Source organism: Macrosteles quadrilineatus, unplaced genomic scaffold (genome assembly GCF_028750875.1).
Source record: "Macrosteles quadrilineatus isolate MER2022 unplaced genomic scaffold, UCM_ALF_1.0 Scaffold_8__2_contigs__length_117827958, whole genome shotgun sequence".
Lineage (NCBI taxonomy): Eukaryota > Metazoa > Arthropoda > Insecta > Hemiptera > Cicadellidae > Macrosteles > Macrosteles quadrilineatus.
Window position 1 is genome coordinate 954,338 of NW_026542601.1, and position 22,686 is coordinate 977,023.

General features: G+C 33.6%; 1 protein-coding gene across 2 annotated transcripts in view; it reads right to left on the reverse strand.

The window, feature by feature from the left end:
• Positions 1-2,348: 2,348 nt before the first annotated feature.
• Positions 2,349-22,686, reverse strand: part of LOC129000192 (cysteine-rich motor neuron 1 protein-like) — a 71,301-nt gene continuing 50,963 nt past the window's right edge. Inside the window, exons 2-13 of one of the 2 annotated variants that reach the window (XM_054427141.1) lie at positions 17,363-17,551; positions 16,754-16,945; positions 13,940-14,152; positions 11,766-11,975; positions 9,630-9,746; positions 8,900-9,148; positions 7,389-7,457; positions 6,259-6,420; positions 5,571-5,802; positions 4,873-5,045; positions 4,519-4,707; positions 2,349-3,982 (exon numbers count right to left, since the gene is read on the reverse strand). In XM_054427141.1, coding sequence (XP_054283116.1) covers positions 3,738-3,982; positions 4,519-4,707; positions 4,873-5,045; positions 5,571-5,802; positions 6,259-6,420; positions 7,389-7,457; positions 8,900-9,148; positions 9,630-9,746; positions 11,766-11,975; positions 13,940-14,152; positions 16,754-16,945; positions 17,363-17,551 — 2,240 coding nt within the window. In that variant the 3' untranslated portion in view covers positions 2,349-3,737. Of the gene's footprint in view, positions 3,983-4,518; positions 4,717-4,872; positions 5,046-5,570; positions 5,803-6,258; positions 6,421-7,388; positions 7,458-8,899; positions 9,149-9,629; positions 9,747-11,765; positions 11,976-13,939; positions 14,153-16,753; positions 16,946-17,362; positions 17,552-22,686 lie in introns of both variants that reach the window. The other variant, XM_054427140.1, reaches the window with a different exon arrangement.

The window sequence follows — 22,686 nt, forward strand, 5'->3', positions numbered from 1 at the left end:
AAAAAAAATATTTGCATTTTAGTATTAGTTTTAAAGATTTTATTTGGATTATGCGTAATAAAAGGGGGAAAGTGCTAATTTTCAGAGTGAAATTTTTGTTTTATTTTGTCGAAAGCTAGTTGTATTTTTCCTCTTATTGCTGCTATTATAGTCCCCGCACTACCAATAAATATTAAAAGTTAATCGAGCTCGTATGTGAGCATGTGTTTATTTCACTCATTTACTCCTGTGGACTGTCACAAGGAAAGTAAATTTCAACAATTTCAACAATTCAGCACAGGAATAAGTAGTTTGATGAAATATCAGGGATTGCTATAAACAGAGATTAATTTTATTTGCAAGTGTTTTACACTTACAGAATCTGTTTAGGAAAATTATAAAAGAGCATACAGAAAATAAGAGTCTTTCATGATCATGGGAATTAAATCTTATCTAATAACAAAATCCAATTACAAGTTGTTATAAACCACATGGTTATAATTGGATTAAAATATTTTCTTTTCATAATAAAATATTATACAGCATAGCATGAACTAAAAAAATAACCTCCATTATAATAGTCATAAATCGATATAAAAAAATCTTGCTTTGTTGCAATTATAAACAAGTGTTTGCATAACTATTTTTTTTTCAGAAATACTCCGTTTTAGTTTTAGAAGAAATTTGAAGATACTTGTAAAGTTTGATTTAATAAAAATCCTTCATCTGTATTTAATTAAGTTGTGAAACTAACAATTCCGATAAATACATTGTTTTATTTCTAAGTAGATACACAATATTTTATTTATTTTATTATTTCATACTCTTAAAAGGAAGAAGTTTTAACCGGTTAACATAGTAACATGAAAATATTATGAGATGTGGGTAAATTCATAAAAATATGCAGCTAAATAAGAGGTAGATACCAACTATTGGTAATTCCATCACTTGTCTAGCTTATTTAAGATGAGAAAATCCTTAAATAGAAAACTTTCTGCTTTGAATTTAACTTTATACTTCTCTGCTATTGACAGATCCACTTGTAGCTTGCTTCTTTCAAACTAACTTTCCTTTGAATTAACAAGATAGCGGAAACCAATCATCAAGGCACATGCATTTTAAGAAATTTCAATTCAAACAATAAAATGTGCATTTAATTTAAGATTAGGAATTGCTGGTAAACATATCACACATATTTATACATTTGCTAACTATCCTTCTATCACTATGCATTATGATAGAAACTTACTGTAGTTACTCCTCATCAATTCACCCTGTATTACTTCGTCCTGTGTTGAAGACTACGCTCTGTGCATCGTTGCATGGTTTTCAAATAAAATTATAAGTTCAAAATCGTCAATACAGACATGTAATTGCAAAAACAAACAAGTTTAAACATTGCATATTGTCATTAGAAACATGCCTTTACCTACGACAGGTTTTTAATGTAGCTGTTTCAGTTCAGTTCCTAGAATTGAAAATATTCACTTAACAGAATTGTTTATTTACATAAGAGCATTGTTGTTTTACTTAATAACACGGTAATGGACCAATGAAGTTCAAAGATTGAGAGAGAAAAAGTAAAATTTTATTGCCTTGAATGTGTCAACTAATCAGCTGTTTAGACCAATTTAATTTTTAATGAGTGGTGCAATTAGTTTGTGGTACAATGATTCGTTGCATCACTTTCAGTGGCAATGAGAGGTAATAAATAAAGAGGTAACCTCTCTTAGAAGTTATGAGTAGTGATTTTTAATAATTAAAAATACTGTCGTAGGTAAAGTAGTATACACAACTCGTGTAAATAGACTCAAAGACACTCGTTGAAGTTTTTAAGGCACAAGCCTTCGAGTCGTTAACACTATCCTTACTTGATCTGCTTAAACTATCTACTATATCATAATGTGTGTGAGACACGGAATGCACTGATGATAATGTTCAGAAACCAACCATATTAACAATTTTTGTTGTTCAATGGTTACGCCATATCATTGATGTCTATATAAGTTACCTATAATGGTAACTATAATTGACATGTGCTGTTTTGTAGCATTAAAAAAAAAAAATAAAATATATAAGTGTTTATAGCTACCGTCCATGTATGAAGATTTTTCTTGAATTGGTAATGGAGCAATACTAATTTTAAACTAGTAATTTTTTAATACCTAATGGATTGGTTAATAATGCATTTGCACAGCTACTGTATCAATCCTAGAGAGAAAAATAACAAATATATTATAAAATACTATCTATTATTATGCAATCCTATTGTTGCTTTTAGTTTGTTTGGTACAAAAATGCCTATACATTTTAAAGGTGCCTACTCAAACTGTGTGTGTGTGTATAAAGGTATAAATAATACTCTCAGCTATTGTACAAACATGTATTTACTATTATCTACAAGTCTTATAAATATGTTACTCGTAAATCACAAGTATTATTATTTACAAAGTACTTTAGCCTTTTGCTAGTAAGTCATAGTCTATTATATTGTTACAACATAAAAAAATTTACAAATTATAATGTACAGAGCCATAAAAGTAAAGTGAATAAATAAAGATTCTAATATCACCATCACCTTTACGGCTACATAACAGCTGTTATAAAAGCTCAAAATAACACTATCCAGCTAAAAAATAACTCACTATGTTTAATATTATAAGGAATGCTATAAAGAACAACAAAAGGAACCTTAAAAACCAATTTGGGAATTACTCTTACTTTTAATATAATTTAGAGCTCAAAGGAGATCAAACAATTATTACAACATTGCCTAAACAAAATGTACATAGTATTAGTTTATTACACTATATACATAAATATAACATTAATTACTTATGCCAATAATGACATGATTTGCATTGCTAGTACAGTTTTACATTATTAGAGCACACATGAGTTTATGTACAATATTTCAACTTAAAATCCTCAAATTCAAATTTATTTAAAAAAATATACTGGTTTGGTTTTTTTAGGATCAGTGACAGTTAAAAAAAATAATGAATGATTTGTATTTACTTCTTCTTCGTTATTTTCATAATAAAACTTTTATAGACAAAATTGAACAATTGTCACATAAATATAGAATGTTAAATTATATCATTCGTTTTTTCACAGTTGAAAATGACAGCAAATGATTTTATAAATAAAACGTATAAATAATATTGTACTACCATTTGTTCGATTGTTAAGTAAAATTAGAGGAAAAGTAAAACCACTAAATGTGTGTTTATAGTTATAAGGGTGATTTTAATCTTTATGTTTGGTATTTATGATGGCCTAGTATAGTTAGCCTGTATATTTTCAATGTGTAAAACCTTTTTAAATACTTTAAAAATATACTGGTTGATGAAAAATAAAGGAAAACCAAAAACAAAGTATTAAATAGTTTAATATTAATTTTTAATACTGTGCTGTGGCATGGCTATCATAGTCCTATCATTCGGGAAAACTGTTAAAATATAAAAGATACAACATTTTGAACCATTTTTGACAATCAGCTGATGGATTATTGTTGAAATATGCATTAAATAGTTCTTGGCGTTTGGGTTTCCTTTTGCACCACACCGTATATATTCAAAGAGAAAAATTACTAAAATTATTCACTGGTAATAATTTAAAGCCAACTTCACAGCTCATGTAGAACTAGTTTTGAATCAATCTGATTTACCTAGAATTATTTGATAACTCAATTATATTTGAATAGAACTATTTGATGATTCAATTTGATTTACATAAAGCTATTAGATGATTCGGATCTACAGAGGTGTAAGTGCAGTCTTCTCAGATGTAAGGGGTGGCTGGGGTGTGTCATATGTAGGCATATACTTATACTGGGTATATTGGGGTGGAGGGCATCCATAACTGTTGGGCAACTTTAGTTGATGCCTCTTCAGCCTGCACTGCCTGGCAATGTAGACAGCTAGGCAGACGAAGAAGCAGGCAACCAAAGCTAGAACCACGATGTAAACCACTTCTCTGCTGGTCCAGAACAGTTTGTTTTCTGAAAAAAATTCAACTATGTTAGGATTTATATAACATTCATGCATCTTTTAATTATATGCAATTATCAAGTGAATCAATTTTTAGACAGCTACAAATTTATTTGCTCAAAAAATTATTTTTACGTGTTATTTACCAATATGATCTTTGAACAGACATCACAAATAAGTTTCATAAAAAATATATGCCTAATTTATTGGCGTTAGAGAAGGTTCTGATTTTGTAAATTTGTTTCAGGCAAGGATTACCCTTCAGTAAAAATCACACAGTTTTGATTATTTCAACTGACAGTTATGTGATGGGATGTCAAAAAGCTTTTTGTGCAAGAAAATCTGACTCTTACCTTGAAGAAAAATCAACAAGAGTAGATACAAGATAATTTGTCTGCATGTTATTTGTTTTCTTAAATAAACAACGGCATTAATCTTACACTATCCTACGTAAATAATCAAATGAAGGTGATTCAGGAGTTCCTTATGACTCTTGTCATTAATAATACAAAGCAACAGTCTAACTATTCCCTAAGCTAGTTCCTACCTGGACACACATGGCAGCACACTCCAGGTTTCTTGACAGGGTTGGGACAGTTGACAGAGCACACCAGCTTGGTACAAGAGATCTCTCCCCCAGCAATACACTCACATGTAGTACATTCGTCTTCTCGCCAGTCCTGCCCTACAAGGTATGCGGTGTTGTTCACAGTACACATCTTGCTGTCTAGTTCTTCTGGAACATCTGCGGTCAAAGTACTCAGATTTAATCTCAAAGGAATTCAGATATCAGAGCAAATACTCAAATGAATTTTAAGAAAAATGTCAGCGGATTTAAAATTACCAATTTAAAGTTCAAACGATATTTACTAGAAAAAGAATAACTGGGAACTCTACTTACCAAGACAAATAGGACAGCACTGATTCTTCACTTGTAGGGCGTTGTTGCACGGCCCTTGATGTTCACACAGTTCGGTGAAGCAGGATGGTCGTCCGCTATCGCACAGGCAGCTCACACAGTTGCCTTCCCTCCACATGGACTCTCCTTGCCGCCTATCACATGATGTGGCCAGTCTGGAACAAATTGACATAATAATTGTTCAAAACGTTGTAAGCTGACTTTGGTCTGGATAAAAGCAATGGAAGAAAATGTTGAGGGTTTAGATTGGGCCACATTCTCATAAAAGAGTTAGTTGTCATAAAAAAATCTGCAATAAGCATTGAAAAAATTACCAAAGCTGGTGATTAGAGCAGGGAATTTCTGTTCTTGAGGGTTTGCATTGAAGCTGGTCAACCACCAACAGCAATATGTAATGTGATATTGTTGTGAATTGTAGGTTAAATGTTGGAAACGCAGATAAGATAGCGTTTTGAGGAAAGAATGTCTGTATCCAAATTGTAAACATGTCTTAGCGATAGAACTGTTAGTTTCAGAAGAAATGTGGAGAAGGAATAAATGATTTGGTAACGTAATAGTTAGCATTTTAAACTGTAATGAGAGGTTGTTGCCACCAGTGAGTGGGGGGGGGGGCAGGATGCTACAAGACACAGAGCTCTACCACTCTGACACACACTCAAAAAGGTTTCTAATATACTCACGAAAAGTTAGCAAGCTGTTCAGCAGCACAGACAGGACAGCACTCGCCCGGAGGAGGGTGGAGTGGTCGCCTACAGGGAGTGGGGGGACAGGAGGCTGCATGACACAGAGCTCTGCCACTCTGACACACACACTCCACACAGGGAGACAGTCTCCAGGTCTCCCCCTCCTTGTAGAGCTTGCCTGGAGTCTCTCCCTGACACACCATGTGAGTGACCGGCACCAAGTCTGTACCTATGGCAACAGGTTGTAGTCATTTTTGTGTAAATTGAATGTCAATTTGTTTTAATTTGCATGATCATTCAAGCTGGCCAACAATATTTCATATTTTGTGTCTAAAAAGTGCATAAAAAATTTAGAGAAAAAAAGAGAGGCTAAAGCAAAACAAGTTTGGAATAATTTTGGCAGCTTATCTAAAAAGATGATTTTATTTTTATTGTGACTATGTTAAAGTATGATATTATGATAAAGATTTGCCTTTTTAAACCTTGCGTATTTCCAACCTCGAATTTTCCAACGATTTCGAACACTAGTTCAAAATATCCTATTTGGTTTTACAACAGAAAAAAAAATTGTATTTTAACACATTTTACCAGTGCCTTAATGGATATGAATACAAACTGTCAATACACATTAATTTAAAAGTTTAAAATATATAACTCCGTAAAATGTGTTATGTATTTTGGTTACCTTGACAAGTTGGACAGCAATCCTTGGATGAGTTGTAGACAGGGTTGGTACATGAGATGGGAGGACAGCTCAGCAGAGAACACATTTCTCTTCCAGAGAGACAGTAACATTGGCGGCAACCGTCAAACCAGGTCTCACCGTCGTCCCGCCACACTTTACTGTCTGCAAAACCACAATACAAGTTTTCGGAACATTTTAAGACATTCACAATGGTTTTATTTTTGTCATTCAAACAAATTTTTCTTGTCTATAACATTTTGATCGACAAGTTACTGAAGTTATTTTACTTGAAAAGGACACAATACAAAAGATAATAACAAAAACATTGTTGTTTCTATAATTTAATATTACTTATAATTTTCAAGCTCCATGCCTCGATGTTCTATTTTTATAAAACCAACACTTTAAATTGAGCTAGATGAAATTAGTTTTTAGTACAATGATTGGGTGGCCAATTAACACCATCAGTTCAAGTTCATGTGTCCATTAGCGCAATAACTAAAAAAAAGATCAAATTTTGATGAAATTTTGTATAAAAGTGTAAACCTACATTTATTCGAACACGTTTGCGAACCAGCATGTTCAGATTATGGGAACGGGGGTTTATGGAGGGTTTTATAGTGTAAAAATTGGTTTTCCCATTTTTGACCCTACAAACAAAGTTTTGCAACTCATTTCCAAACTAATTTTTAGAGCTTGAAAAACAAATAATTTAGTATATTGAAGGGTTATTATGTGCCTATTGGTTACAGAGAAAAATCCAAACATTTTTAAATTTAAATTCCTAAGTTATTTAATGGAGAATAAGTAAACTGTTGTAATTTGCTTGTTTATGAACATATTTTGATACATTTTGGAAAATGTATTTATTTCATTCTAAACTATTAACATTTCACACACTAAAAACACTGTTTACCCTCCCCTGTCGCAACAAACCTATACCCTCGTTAAACCAATGATATTTAAATAGGGAATAAATGTGATATTTTTAAGGAGATATTTTAGAGTAAATCTAATCTGGCAAATGGAAATTTGCTTATTCTGCACGTTTGCTTCGACGGGGGTATTTGTCTTTCTTATTGTAGTCTTCTAGTAGGCCTATTTACTATTTTGAGATTTAAGTTTCTTACCTGATATACAGGGTGTTCCTACAGTTGTGTCAGTTGTGTTGGATATGCCTCCAATAAGTCCGCCATGAGCTGTAAACAAGTTTCATAATTTTTTTTACAATAAGATTATGGTTTATTATTATTATTATTATTATTATTATTATTATTATTATTATTATTATTATTATTGCCAACTACACCCCTGATTGATGGAAATAAAAGAAAACAGTAGTAGCTTCTAATGAGACAAAATGGTGTTGGTGTTAGGATAGTTTTCAATAAAAAAGGATTCACATGTACCAATAGTATTTTTAATAAAATAAACAATTTTTATTTGCTTTCCCCTTCCACTAAAAGGGGAAGGGGTGTAAACAAATTAAACTATTGTGGATTCACCTGGGATTAACCCTTCAGTACACACGCGGCTTATAGTAACACCAGTTCACACGTGCGGACTGGCATTCCACGTCTTACTTCTTATTGGTAACGCTCTTTTATATACATAATAAAGTTCATATAGCATTAAAATTTCAAATAATCCAAATATAGGTAAATAATTATCGATAAATTTCAAAAAATATTACAAATATTAAAAATTAAAAATGTCCTGTTGAAAACCAATTAGTCAATGGCTGGCCTGTTCTTTATTATCTTGAAACAGGGCGTGCCTAACTTTACACCCTCGTAGCTCAGGGCCAACTGACCACCGCAATTGTCCTTGGAAAGTTAGTGGGGGAAGGTAGATGGCACTTCATGTCATTCGCATGCGGATTCACTTATTTCGGCACGCTTTTTAAAATGTGCAGACTTTGAGTCTGCTGTATACTATACTGGAGGGTTAAATCTGTTGCTTTCGCGATGAAGTTTGAGCCACTAACCACTAGGCTAGCGCCACATCCAAGGATGGTACCAAGATACCCCTGTGACTCCATGATGGCACAATATACCACATGATACCCCATGTAACTCCATGATGGCACAATATACCACATGATACCCCATGAGACTCCATGATGGCACAATATACCACATGATACCCCATGAGACTCCATGATGGCACAATATACCACATGATACCCCATGTGACTCCATGATGGCACAATATACCACATGATACCCCATGAGACTCCATGATGGCACAATATACCACATGATACCCCATGAGACTCCATGATGGCACAATATACCATATGATACCCCATGTGACTTCATGATGGCACAATATACCACATGACACTATTGTGTAGCCCTGATATTTCATGATAAACATGATATAGATTGTATCCATCACGAAGAAGTGATGAGGGGGGCACTATCAACAAGACTGAGCGTCACATCAGTAGATGTTATGTAGTTATTACATTAGTCCAAGGGCAAATCATAACAAAATAACCAAAGCGACGGGTTATAACAGTCAAGTTCTGATATTCCTTGGTCACTTGTTCTAGTGTGCTCAGCTAGTTTGCTACCCTATTGAACAATATATACCGGAGATGTCCGTGTATTACTCATTATTCCCATGTTAGACTTACGTATGCACTTGCACATAATGCAGTTGTTGGAGTTGACCATCAGGCCGTGAGCGCATCGCTTGGTGCACTGGTCCAGAGGTTTGCATGTTTCACACCTGCAGATCTCACAACCTGCCTTGTTGATGCGGTAGCCGTGCGGACAGACCTTGCGACAAGTCAACGGAGGACACTTGGGTTCTGCACACTTGCACAGCTTGTTGCCGTGACTGTCCTGCGCGTAACCGTGCTCACACTCCAGCAGGCACTCGTCTGAAATCGAATCAGTTGATAAACTTGGATGGATGCAGGTAGCATACAAGGATTAAAACTACAGGTAAAATGGTTTAGAAACAGTTTAGAGACTATGACAAAACTAAATAAAAAGATAGTGGAGAATATTCTGTAACATTTCATGAAAACTTCACACAAGACAAGAAAAACTATTTGTTGCCAATATAAGGGAATTTGTATTTTAATCAATTTTATGGGCAATTATAAATTTTGTACCAGTATAAAAACGTGTTCAAGAAGAGACAAAATCACAGAATCACTGAGCCAAATAAGTTTTTTTTTTTAGAGAAAAGATTAGAATCACTGAGGAAAAATATTATCCTGCAGCATCATGAGGAATTTTCTGTCAATAAAAAAGTGAAGGCTATAATTGTATGGACTAACTTATAAAATTAATGATTATATTTTATATTAATAATTATAGCAAATAAAAATAAAATAAAATAGTATTGGTTCCTACCTTGCTGACAGTGGCAGGTAAAGCAACCGTTGATGTCCCTGACAAACCCATGAACACAACGCAGAGAGCAGTTGTCGAGAGAAGGACAATGTGAGGGGACAGTTACTATGACGGAACCTGTAAACAAATGTATAGAAATATTTATTTACAGTTTAAACAAAATATTTTTTACTATATTATATTTAAGTTTTGTCATCGACTGACAGATGTCAGGTGGGAAAACTCTGTTATATAAACCAGCAACACTGAAACTATTTTGTGTATTTATTTATTTATTTCATGCAAACGGCAAACGCCAATCACAATGGATGACACACAAACAGTTACCCATGCAGTTATGCTGTAAAACAGTTAATTAAGGCACTCATAGCGAGAACTATTACTATAGTTTTCATAATTTAATAGTTTATATGATAAAGAACAATAATATGACTTTTGACTGTGGTTTGACAAACAATTTTGTGTTTTTGTCAGAAAATATTAATTGAAAGCAGCACACTGTTCAAGAGTTAGTTAAACTGTTTCTATTCATTCTAAAACCGGCCTCTATTTTAACAAGAGAATGAAATATTAATTTCTATCCATAATTAAATTTGTTTCTTAAAAGCTCAGATTGATATAACAAAAAAATATGAAAGCTGAAAAGGACAAGAAAACTCTTAAGCTTTACTCATTCAACTTGTTCTTTTTATTAAATAACTAGCAGAGTACCCGTACTTCGTACGGGGTTGGAATATAAGTATAAAATGCCTATTGCAGTTATACTCAAGCTTTGCGTTTGCAATAAGGGAGAACACAGTTTGATAAAATTTGCTTTTTTAAATTTACAGTATTCTATAGGCTAGTATTACACATCTACCATAGCCATGTAATGTTCTACCACTTCACCCAAACAACAGAGAAAAATAAATTATCAACAATTTGGAAAATATCACAAATTATTCATGAAATGAAAAACATAAACATAACTGTAAACAATCCTACTTTGACAGTTCTCATTGTGAATCACAGTTTTTTGTTGCTGCTTAGTTCAAATTGGATGTTTTCATAAATGCAAAAAAATTATAGTGCTGCACCCTGTTGGTAAATCGTATAACTTTTTAATGTTTTTACATAAATCATGGAACCAACTTTTTTAGTTGAAACAGCTGACTAAATTCTTTAATTCCCTTTAAATATGAATACTCATAAGGTTAACATGGGGAATTACAGAGCCACTATTGTGGAGCCCGAAAGGATTTTTGAGATAAGAATATGCCTATATGTTAATCGGGAATGTAAGCTATCATCATGCCAAATTTCAGCCCAATCCGTCCAGTGGTTTATGCGTGATTGAACTTCAAACACACAAACAAACAAACAAACAAACACACAAACTTTCACATTTATAGTATTAGCAAGATGATTAGTTACAGCTGGTTAACTTTTAAGCTGGTTAGTGACCATGTGGGTGTTTACTTTAGCATACAAAAATTGATGCTTAGTTAATTATAACAAGATAGTTTACTTATTATTTGGTTGGACGAAACGAAGTTGAGGACTCAGTACTGACTTTTAAAAATTCTTTGCTAATTTTATGTTAATAAAAGGCTTTTTTATTACAGCATTAAAAAATCTGATTTTTGTACCACGTATTTATTTTTTCGTGTAGTTCTTAATAAGCTATATTCGAATAAATTTGGTGAATTTTTCCGATTTAACTTAACTCAATAAAGTTTGTTATTTGACACGTTTTTTTGGTTCGTTAGTGTTTCATTTGACTAGCAAAATCAAAATCACTAACAAAACAAAACAGTTCAGCCGTCGTCTGCAATGAAATTACCGAAATATTTTTGTTTGGTGTTTACATTGTTTTTTAAGTTACCGGTAGTGTATCTTGTTTTGACTACTACACAGTGTTCTGTGTGGTATTCCTGCTAGTGTGGTTTAGTGAATTACTAAATTGGAATAATGCTGCTATTAGGTATGTTCTTCCTTACCTGAAATCATGATCTGATTGCAGATCCTGAATCATCAAGAAAACTAGAAAACTACATATTTTAATGACTTTATCTCAATAATCAACTTCAGTACCCACATTCAAAGTTTGTTTCTAATAAGCTGTACCGCCTTATCATACAACAATGAACGACTAACCATTACACCTTGGGCAGCATTCGCCAGGTTCATACTGAGGGTTGGCACAAGCTTCACACATATACGCCTGACACTGTCTCTGTCCATCCTTGCAGACACAGGACGTGCAGTCATCCTCCTGCCAGGAACCTCCGTTGGGTATGATCTTGCCATAGAGGCGGGCTACACAGCTGCCAGGGGGTGGAGGGGTGTCCAGGTCATCGGGGTTACCTGCAAATTAATGAGGCAGAGTCCAGTTTTATATGACCTTACTCAAGGTAAAATAGTGTTAACAGTTAGGAAAGTTTAACCTGCCGAAACTGCATATTTTCTCCTTTGAACATGTAAAATGTATTGTACTTTTTTTAATTCTTCACTTTGAGTGCATTACGTTTAAAAATGTTTAAACCATTTAGTGAATGATAAAAGTATGGTTTACAACAGTGGTGTCCCTATTGATCTTTCAATAATACCAACATGTTTCAAAATGCTATTACTTAATATGTGACACGTACGTTTCTAATAGGTAAATGATTAATAGAAGAGTTGGTATAAAATACTGAAATTTAAGAGCTAGTATTGCCAAAACATTTTATTTTAGAAAAAAAAATACATTGTCTATGTTAAAATAATGAATTTTATTCTAAATATAACAACAATTGACAGACTTACTAGAAAAATATTTATGGATTCATTTTAGTTCTTTTTAATTTGTTTCTGCCTTGCATACTTAATATGATACAAAACAGTCTAATATCATATACATTCTGACTGGATACAATAAAATTAGTCCAGCCATGATGGTAAGAAAGTACTGATTTTAAAAATTAGTATGCTAAAACATCTAAAAATTTACGCAAAATCATATTCAATTTTTTATTTTGTATCTTCTAACTGCCACAAAAATATAGTGGAATAATTCCATTCCTCACTGATTTAAAACTTTAATAAAGGGACATGAGATTTGGTATAAAATAATTGCATATTAATTTTTTAAATGTGTGTCTCTTCTACAGCATGTTGATATGATGTACTGTTTAAACATTTTAAATAAGGACCTTATAAAAAAAAAAAAAAAAAAAAAAAAAAAACTGTTGCACTGAAAAGTAATTATTTTTTAAAGCCATTAGTTCAGCCAATATGGTAATGCGACTCTGCAATGCTAATGTAATCAGCTGTGGCCAGGTCAACATTATCACAAAGTAGGGACTAATATATCTAATTAAAAAATCATGACCAAGATCCAATTGTACTTTCGGTATAGAAAGCAGGGTTATAATATAACATTAGATTTTTATTAGGAGTTTTAGTTTTTACACATTTCGTTAATTTTTACGAATTGAAATAATAAATCTTTATTATTTGAGGTGTTTATCAATATTAAACTTTATAATAAAATCACTTTTAAAATAAATGTATTTGTATGGTAATTGTATGCACTCAGATCACATCTAAAAATATACGTTTTTAATATCTTGACATTCAAAATAATTATATAAATTTTATCATTAAATATACATAATAACAATATGTTTTTAAAACATTTAATGTCTGAAATCGTGGTTAAAGAATAAAGTAGGAATTTTTATCTACCCTAAAATAAGAATGAAAAATGTAGTCCTAAGCGCTCTTGAATGACAGTAACCAAAAATACACATTGAATCCGAAATTCATCGTGTTTTTTCTGGATCTGATAGTTTATTCATAATGACGCTTACACAACATTTTTACACTCCTACGGTACTGATTTTATGGCTGTTTCCTCATATTTTTCCTTAAGCATTACTTTATTAATGAATTGTTATATTTAGTAAAAATTGTTTTAAAGCTGATCAAATAAAAACAAACAGATATGCCCTACTTACTCTTAGACTGTCAGCCTTGCAGTGGTTACCATAGGTTCTGGTGCACACCGCTGGGAGCGCCGGGATGTAACGTAGCTTGTAGGCCGTAACTACATGGCGCTCCCAGCGGTGTGCGCCAGAACCTATGGTAACCGCAGCACAGCTGACGGTCTATATTTAAGTTTTTTGTCTATGATAAAACATAGTCCCCTACATAAACTGCTCAGAAATAGCTATTAAGCTGTCGTCAGCTGATCTGTATGGAAAGTTTATGTTGGAGTGAGTATGTTCATTGTTCAATCTACAAGAGGTATGGTATGAATAGTACGGTAGCACCAATGGTTTACTTACTGACACACACAGGACAGCATTCTCCAGCTGGCACGGTGCTGAGGGTACAGTCTGGGGGCAGAGGCCTACAGATAGAGGAGTTCTGAGGCATCCGCCCCACTGGCACACAGAAGGTGAGACCTCCTTCACAGCGGCACTGGGTACAGTCCGGTCGGAACCAGGAAGAACCGTTCTGCATCAGGGTGCCGTTGTCGATACAAGTCGAGTTGGAATCTGGAAAATGTAATGTAAATTCATTAAGTATCATAATGCATATTTTATTTGTGGATGTTTTCTATCTTTCATGATATTTAATACTGTAATAAATACACGGTTATTTAACATACCAACAACTATATGACTAAAAAAGGTGTAGTTATGATGTAACTATATAGAGAGGTCATTTGGTTAGGGATCTTGTTTTAAAACAGTCAATGACTCGCTTGTTTAGGCCTGTTTATCATAACGACTGTTATTTGATCGTAAAATTTAATTATTGTTTTCGAGTTGGCTTAAGATGTTTTTAGAAAATTTCCCATATAGGGAATAACCTGTTTTGTCGTAGGTCTCAGGGTAAGAACTAGACCCAGGACCACTTGACTTTTTTGTTTTGGTGTCCCAGAGAACATCTGTTCAAATTAATATACAGGTTGAACAGAAGGGCCACTCGTTTAGCACCAGGGTGTACATTCTGCATCCTGTAGCTCCTCAACGAGTAAGTACTCATCATCTAATTAATCTTAAAATTGTATCTACATTCTGAAAATATCGTAAAACATGGTGTTCTAGACGAAAGTTTATGTTAGCAATATAAAATTGCATATTGGGTTTATCAATAATAAGCATTATGATAAAATCACTTTACCCTGGAAATATTTTCTATAGTAATTGTATATTATTTAAAATTACAAAAAAATGTTGTTTTTTTTTGTATTGGAAACACAAATAAACTGTATCAGTAATCTAACAAATACAATACTCGCCAACATAAAAATATTTCATGATAAAGGGAGACTTCAAATAGTGTGTGCCTGAAAACAAAATAAACTAAGCAAAATAGTAAAAACCTGTAAATAAGGAAAATCCTTGAAACTCTTATCACCTTATTTAGTCCCATTTGCTTTTTAAGATTTTTTTCTGAAGTAGTATACGTTTTATGCATAACAACAAGATATCGAAAACGTGTCTAAGGTGCATAATCTCTCACAGGTGCGTTCTATTCTTGTTTGGAGCAAGGCCAAAGTCACAGGTCCGATAGTTTGGGCGTTACGTCCCAATGGCAGTAACGGATTCGACAGTCTCATGGCAAACCGATGCATTAGCATTGTTGTCCATGTCAGTATAAAGTGCTACAAATGTATCAGAAAAATTCGCCTCCCCAAGTAACATGTGAGATCAGTCTCTTAATCTCACAATCTCATGATCTTGTAATCTGATAAGGATCGTATTGTGTTAAATTGGAACAAACTAAGTTTTATAATAATAACCTTCAACCTCTCAAACTTACCATCTGAAAGGCTTACAGAGACGTTATTTTACAGTGTTATTATCTATTGGTCTTACAGTGGTATTAAAGTGTCACAACTTATCAGTCTCGTAATCTTAGTCCGATAGTTTTACGGTGACTTAGGTCACGTGATCTTACTGTCTCATAGTTTTAGAGGTTCGGTCATTTAGTCTAATTTTTATTGAGTGGCCAAATCTTACAGCATAATAGGTTTACAATCTTATTTTCTTTAAGTCTCGTAGTGTATCAGTATCATGTATGAGCTTAATTTAACCTCTCATAATCAAGTAGTTTTATAATTTTCCTTATTTTATTAGGTCTGTGTACCAAGCCTGGCTGGGTAACCGAGTGTTCATATTGCTAGCCTAACAGTGACAAAGTCGCCGGTTCGATCCTGAGAAATGTCAGTAGCTTATTGATGGTTTGAAACTGGGCCCAGCTGTTACTGATCATTAGGCTTTAAATTAATGATCCTGTCTAATTAAACAGCTGATCCTAGTCAGTATCAATGCTACATCAGCATATCACACTATTCTACAATTATTGGGTTAAGCTACGCACCCCATCTCAGTGATTGATAATATAATGGATTGATTTTGTATCTTGCCTGATTCGCATTGATTTACAAAAAACGCTTTTTCCTACAGTTACCTAACAATGTACATGTTCCCTCACTGATTTGAGAAAGCAAAGTCGCTAATTCGCTCATCAGTGAGACAATGTTTACATTGTCTCACTCTAATTACTTTGTCTCACTCACTCCAGATTTGCAACGTGAAGGCACGAAATAGTGAGTGCGTAACATGCAGACAAGGTCGTATGCGCGCGAAATTCGTTGGCACCACTGGCTGTAAATCAGCTTTTCAGCTGTTGTACTGTTGTATCATTAAATGTAATATTAAAAGTTCACTTCTGTGTAAAAATATGTCACGGTTCTTTACCAGTTTATTTGTTTTATGGCAACTGTAGGAAAAATATAATGTGCAAATCGAGTGCAAATTGCAATTGCCTCACTCGAGAAACCATCGAGTGCTGTGTGTTTCGACCATGACGACAATGCTTTAGCTGTAATATATTACTAATAAATAGGTTTAAAACCTTGTCACGTCTCAATCTTAGTCGTTTTTTGGGAGTACTATAGTTTTAAGGCATGCTGCCCCATTTTGAAATCTTGTATCTTCATTAATTTACTGTTAACACAAGTGATTTTTTTCACGTCTGATGATGGAACGGCCGTAACGAAAAGTGAGATGTAAACTGTAAAATCTATTTAAATTATATAACAGTTCAGAGGCTAAAACATGATTCTTAACAATATTTCTATTTACCTGCGGTCACGCACTCGTACAGTGGGCAGCAAGCTCCAGGTTTGCCCGTGCCGGGTCGCACGATCTTTGCCCAGGTGCCTGAGGGGCAGACCTTGACCAGACAGGGAGCGGGCAGACACTGACAGCCGACACTGCGGAGACGGTAGCTGTCCTCTGGGCAGACCATGTCATCGGTGTCCGTGGAGTTAGTGGCTGTGGGCGAAAAGTAGGTCCTAGTAACTTTAGGTTTATTTACGGTGTGGAGCTAGAGATAAGTAAGGGAAGAAACATTATTATCACTCTTTGCTATTTTCAACGCTGATGGAAATTTGAATTGATCAATCACAAAATGTGTTTGATGAAAAAAAAACAGTCTAAGCTTCTCCCGCACCTAAGTTCAAGACTCAGACTTTTAAAGATTGGTAAAACGGAGTTTACGGAGATGATATGCATATTGTTCTTTTATGCCTATATAACGTGCTATCAGTTTTTAAAAGAAATGTGTTGACATGGAGATAGTTCGCTGAAGCCCGTGGTACGGTCTAAGTCTCAGGCCCGTAGTCCCTGTACGTTCCTTTGCTCTAAAATCACCCTTCTTACTTATTTAGAGGATTACACTTCTAAACCCACCTCGAGGACTGACGCACTCGTACTTGTCGCAGCAGTCTCCGGGCAGACCTGAGGCCACGGTCCTCTCCAGCACCTGAGGGGCGTCACAGACTGTGGGGTGAGGGCATCTGCTGGAGTCACAGATACACTGGCCGTCCAGGGTGGAGTCTGGAGGACACAGCACCTCATTGTCACTTGTGTTGTTGTCACCTAAAACCGAAGATGCATTTGTAATCCTTGCACGAGATGATAGCAAAACAAGGGAAAACGTGTCTCGTACTTAAGCTGGTAAACACTTACCTGGACATTTAATTGACTTTGCTGGACTATGTGCCCAAATAATTGAGCTCCTTAAAAGATCCTTTAGGTATTAATTATCAAGAAGTATTTCAACATTAAAAATATATAAATGTAAGTCAACCTTTTTGAAATATTGTGGACTAGCTTTTACTCTAAGTATATACGACACCATGAAATTAGCCGTATTTTCCAACATACATCATTACACCAAGATAATACGTAAGGTAATATTTTCGCAGAGAATGACTTTTTAGAATTAAAAGCCTCAAAAATTTTTCGTTTTTGATATGTTAACCCTATATTATTTTCCCATGTATTTTAGGGAATAAACTCTCCACTAAAATTAACATACCTTATCATTGTTACCAAATAACTAATTCTCATTAATAACATATTCGTTATTTTGAGTTATTCGCAAAATAAACACCTCTACAAATAAGGGATGTTTCACTGCAAACTTCTGGTAAAAACTCAATTTCCCAAATTAATAGTTAAAAAAAATTATTTTCACAACTGTTTCACACCCTTTTTTCAGCAATGCGTCGTAAGTACTGTGAATATTCATTAGAATATTTCGAGGATAAAAAGTTTCATCTAGCCTCTGGACGATAAATAAAGCAAAGGGCAGTGTTTTAATAAATATTCATTATGCTGAAGCAGAAGCCAGCTCATACACATTTATAAACAGGCAAGTGCCACAGGATGGACGACTTAGAACTTTTAATTTGTTTTTAAACTGATATTTTCTCATGGAAATTCTACTTAAGGTTATTGATTGTTTTTTTTAACAAAGTAACTTTATGAATAAAACAAAACACCTAATTTCATTTGAGAATTAATTGTTAAATAAAGTATCTACTATCTAAAAGTTCGTAGGTAAATTGTGATACATTACATCTATAATAAACACACAGTTTAGCCAGATGAAAGGATTACATACTATCTAAAAATATATAATAAATATTTAACATATATGCATAAAATATTCTTTTGTTTAAATATTATTAGTTACCGGTATGTCTTTCGAATTTTTTATTGATTTTCGTATTTGATTTATTAAACAAAACAATCTATACGTTTTGTAGATGTAAGCAATGCGTTTACCAAAATCCAAGGTTAGTAAAGAAATTATGTTTAAATTACAATGTTGTTGAAGATGTTTAAAGAATTATTGAGGAAAATTTATCACTAGGTAAAAATTATGTAATTCCATTCAGGGGTGGAAGTTATATTCACATTACATTTATTGACTAAACAAAAAAATAGGTTTATAATACTCGTACCTTAAAAAAAACCATTGGCAATTTCTGAAATTTTTTTTTTTTTAATTTTCCAAATTATTTACTTGGATTTTGTATTGATAGTAAGTTTAGATTGTTTAAAAGATTATTCCAAAAGGTTCGATCAACAATGTCAATACCCCAGGTCTCATTGTCTATGGTGTAACTGACAGTAATGCTATAAACTTTATTGATACAATGGTAAATAGTAACATTGACTTTATATCTCTACACGATATAAAGTCAATGATAGTAACTTCAAACATCCTTAATCACGGCGTAAAGAGAACAATTAACTTTTATTTTATTTCGAAACGCCTCGCGATATATTAATGACCGTGAAAAGGCATTACCACAAAAGTTGCTTACAGACTGGATCAAAGTATCAATTTGTGTATTTCAGTAGAATACTATGTCTTCTTCATAATATTGTAGATTAAGATTGCATACCATACGTCTAGTCTAACTTATAATCCTTGTCTACGGTCATCGGTGGTTTTACAATACCATCGAGTTATATAAATTCTCACGAATATCCAACTCGAGAACTAAGCTTACTCTATAATAGATTACCCTATAACACATAGAATAGAAAGCTATAACACATCACTTTTCACTCCGTCCATTGTCTCCAAATAGTAATTACATTTCTCATCCTATTGTAAAATCGAAAGTCATTTTAATTGTGTTTTCATGATGGTAAATTTACTAATACGACGATAATAGCCACATAAATTAAGACATTCACTTGAAACAGCGCTCAATACGAATATTCCCTGGAAAATCACTTGTCTTGAGTCTACAGAACATGAAGCTTGCTAAGCTAAGATAACACACCAGTAAAATATGTATATACAGTTTATACTTATTGATTATGGAATCTTTGTCATCGATTCTTTACAAATAGTACACTCTGGCATTTACAAACACCCAATCACAATCCCAAACAACATCATAGACTGAGGGAAGCGTGTGATGTGTGTGAGATCGGAGGGAGACAAATCGGAACTGACCTTAACATTTTCTTGTACGATATAAATGCGATACAGTATACTTCGCCATCTAAAGAGGAACAGTAATCCATAAGTATCCATTTGAAGTTGGTTCTACATCCAATTATTATAGCATTTTAGCTATCCAGAAAGTGTGTTTTCCTACCACTGCATGGAAATGATCGTATACCTGTAAACCGTATGCAAAACAGCTCATTGCCGCTCTGATTTCCCAGTTGTTGTTTCTTGACCAACCACACCCGTGGATCTGGTACGTTAGTTAACAAAACAGTAAGAAATAACGCAACATTTATCATGTATCATGTATTATGTATGTATGGCCACACTTAGCTAAAGGTTAGTGCAGCTATCTACAGTTCTGGAGCAGCAATAGCGAACTTTGCGTTCTTAATACACAAATAGCTATTTACGGTCAAAAGAACTTTGTTAGAATGTAGTTTTCATTGTTTCAACTAAGTCAGTACTGTCTAGGATGCAAATCCATCTGATGACTGTTCCAAACAGCAGTTATTTTTCGTAATAAACGCTTTGCGGTGACAGAAATGACGGAGTGGAGTGTGGAAGTGTGTGCGGTCGGAAGTGGGGGGTGACAGACCGGAAGTGGGGGTGACAGACCGGAACTAATGTGTCTGCACTTTGCACCAGACACGTCATTGCATTGTTGGTACCATTGTGTCAAACAATTGACCTTTGACCTTGCAAATGCAACCGCCCAGTTCTTAGGATGGAACCCCACGCTGGGACAAGTTTGTGGAGTTTGTACAAGGAATTTGTACATTTACATGAGTTTGTACATTGATTTTAGCTGAACTATGTTTTTAGAAGCTTTGATAAATACGCCATCAGAAAAAGTTTAGAACAGTTGTAAACTCTGCCCTGCCCTCGCAGATTCATCTGTCCTATTCGTTGGTTGTCGGTTTCAGGACAATATTGATGAGTGTAAATTTTTGAGAACTGCTCAATGAACTCACGTTGACTCTAGTACCTATTTGCTTTATACTGTAGGAACAATTGTCTTTTCTATACAAGATGTATTAGGCCTGAAGGTAAAGTAATGCAGTATTTAGTACATAGCTCATCGCAGGGTGATAGTTTATTTTTCTTGTATCCCTATTAAGCTGGATTAGGACATTAGGCCTACCTGTGTACTTTTACCGAAACCTTTTGACAAATTAAATTGTTTCAATCATTCAATATGCAACGAAATCGTTATTCAAAACATCGTGTGACTTAATTTTCAAAAACCGGGATATTTAATAACCATCAACTTCCTTTTTGACCCTTAGTGAACTCTTCAAATATTGTTAAATCTATCTTTGCCCTCATTCCCCTTAACCATTAGTTAACGGTTATCCGAAAAGCAATTAATTGTTAAAATATTTCATATCAACCACTACACTTTTGCCGCAAAACATTCGTTTTAAAAGATACATTCTAATTTTCCATTGGTTTTATCTAGTTTACTCTTAACTACCGAGTGAAGAAATCTTATCACTGGCCTTATTCCATTACCTGTTTAACAATTCGTCTCCAAAGTTCAACAAATCTAATCTTTCTGGTTATCGCTATTTACGAGTTTATGAACTAACATGACCGGATAACCTGTACAACCCTCGATTTTGCGATGTCACCCTAATTACACTAATTGAAACATTTTTGAAACTAAAATAATATCATTTTCACAATTACATAAAAGTAAAAGTGGAATATTTTTTTACTAAACAATCACCCCACAGGTATTCATGAAACCTCGTTGTTAATGACATTTATACTGTAACAATGGGCAATAAAATGTTAGTTTAAACTGCACTTATTGTTGTGAGTTGGCAGGTGTAACCTGTGATGGCAACTGTTGAAAATAAACATCAACATTTGTGTAGGCTAAATTCTAAAGCAATGAATCATAGATGAGTAACGTTTGTCAATATAACGTGTCGCTCTCTCAGCCTAGTTAGCAATGGGTGTGTTAGTTTTTCATTACTTCTATTAATTTTCGGTGAAAATAGACATACTGTATTTGCAGTATACCTTATTAGCATAAAAATATTTTACTAATATAGAAATTTGTGATTAACAACTTCTACATTCAGCTTTAAAAACAGATCAACTTCGGTTATCAATATCCAAAATTTAATTATCTGTCTAATTGAAGGAATTACTTTCTTAATGCCCTAAAATACGTTGACGAATTAATTCGCCAACTAAGAGCCAATTAAGCATTTATATAGCACATGAAGCTGTTTAAACACGTAAAGTGCTCATGGCAAGATTTGAACATAAAAGTAGCTTACATATGAACACATTTAAACGTATAACATGTTCATGGAATTAATTAAATATTTAAAGTCCACGTAAAATTATATAAACGTTTAAAGTTGCGATAAAAATAATTAAACATGTAAAGTGCGCATAGAATGATTTTAATGTTTAAATGACTTTTGTTTGTCCGTGATTTCCATAAATATTGATACTTCAATAATTTTTAATTAACAAAATATATATTATAAAAAAATCTCTCTTAAAAAACCTTATGATGTACAAATTAATCTACAATCGATCCGTATATAATGTAAAACTTAGGAAGAGGGATAAGCAACAAAGTTTCATATTATTAAGCCCAGCTTTGGTGAAAACAATACCTTTACACCTATGATTATAGAACTAAACTATATATCTTAAATAAATATAACTCTTAAATATTACTTTCTTCTTTATATCAAGCGACTTAGCTGGTGACTTCAAACTTAAGTAG